The 1,131-nt window shown below is 64.2% G+C and overlaps 1 protein-coding gene across 1 annotated transcript in view; it reads right to left on the reverse strand.

Moving 5' to 3' along the window:
• BOP1 (block of proliferation 1) overlaps window positions 1-1,131 on the reverse strand; it is a gene marked incomplete at both ends in the record, with an annotated part of 85,283 nt that overhangs the window by 3,101 nt on the left and 81,051 nt on the right. The window contains one exon of the mRNA XM_010006304.1: window positions 435-600. Coding sequence (XP_010004606.1) covers window positions 435-600 — 166 coding nt within the window. The remainder of the gene's footprint in view (window positions 1-434; window positions 601-1,131) is intronic.

Here is a 1,131-nt window from a genome sequence, read left to right on the forward strand (position 1 = left end):
TCTGTCTGGATGTGGTGCTGGTGGGTGAAGGGCTGTCTGGATGTGGTGCTGGTGGATGAAGGTGGATGAAGGGCTGTCTGGATGTGGTGCTGGTGGATGAAGGTGGATGAAGGGCTGTCTGGATGTGGTGCTGGTGGCTGAAGGGCTGTTTGGACGTGGTGCTGGTGGCTGAAGGGCCCTTTGGACGTGGTGCTGGTGGCTGAAGGGCTGTTTGGATGTGGTGCTGGTGGGTGAGGTGGAGCAGGATGCTGCTTGGACTCGGTGACCCCAAGGGGCTCCTCCAACCTGCCTAGTTCCCCGATTCTGTGCTTCCACGACTCTCTGCCCCAGCCCGTGGCCTTGCTGGAGGCTCATGCTCCTCGGGATGAGCCCAACCACCCAACGCACCCACGTCACCCTCCCCCAGGTCCCCGTCCTGCCTTGCTGTGCTGCACCAGCAGGCGGATGCCCCTGCCCTGCTCCTGGGGGGTGGGCAGTGCCCAGCGCACCGGCTGCGCTCGCTCCTCCTCGGGCGCCACGTAGGACTCCAGCAGCTGGTCCGTGGCCCCGTAGAGCAGCTTGTCCCCCAGGCAGGGGTTGACCAGCAGCACCGACTGCTCCCTGCAAGGTGGGGAAGAAGTGGATGGGTCAGAGCAGAGGAAACCCTTCCCACGAGCCCTGTGCCACCACGGGAGGGTCCTGCGCGGGGACAGGGACGTGGGGAGGGAGGTGTGGGATGCTTAGAGCAGCAGGACCTTCTGTAAGGCCAGCACAGGGACAAGAGGGAGGGAATGGGGGACCCCTGAGGGGCCTGGGGGACCCCTCTCATAGCCTGAGGGGCCCTGGGAGGATGGTGGGGACAGGCTGGGGGCTCCACAGAACAGTGACGGCCCCAGAAGAATGAGGGTCACCAAATGAAGTGGGAGGCAGGGTCAGTGTGAGCAGAGGTGGCTTTGCACACCAGTGTGGCCACCCTCACTGCTGGGGGATGGCAGGAGTCTACAGGTGCTCCCTGGGGATTTGGGAGGGAAGATGTTGTTGGAGGGGGTCTAGAGGAGGCCACAGAGGTGCTGGGAGGGCTGGAGCAGCTCTGGAGCCAGGCTGGGAGAGTTGGGGTGTTCAGCCTGGAGAAGAGAAGGCTCCAGGGAGACC

Source organism: Chaetura pelagica, unplaced genomic scaffold (genome assembly GCF_000747805.2).
Source record: "Chaetura pelagica isolate M959 unplaced genomic scaffold, ChaPel_1.0 scaffold1221, whole genome shotgun sequence".
NCBI classification, from domain to species: Eukaryota; Metazoa; Chordata; class Aves; order Apodiformes; family Apodidae; genus Chaetura; species Chaetura pelagica.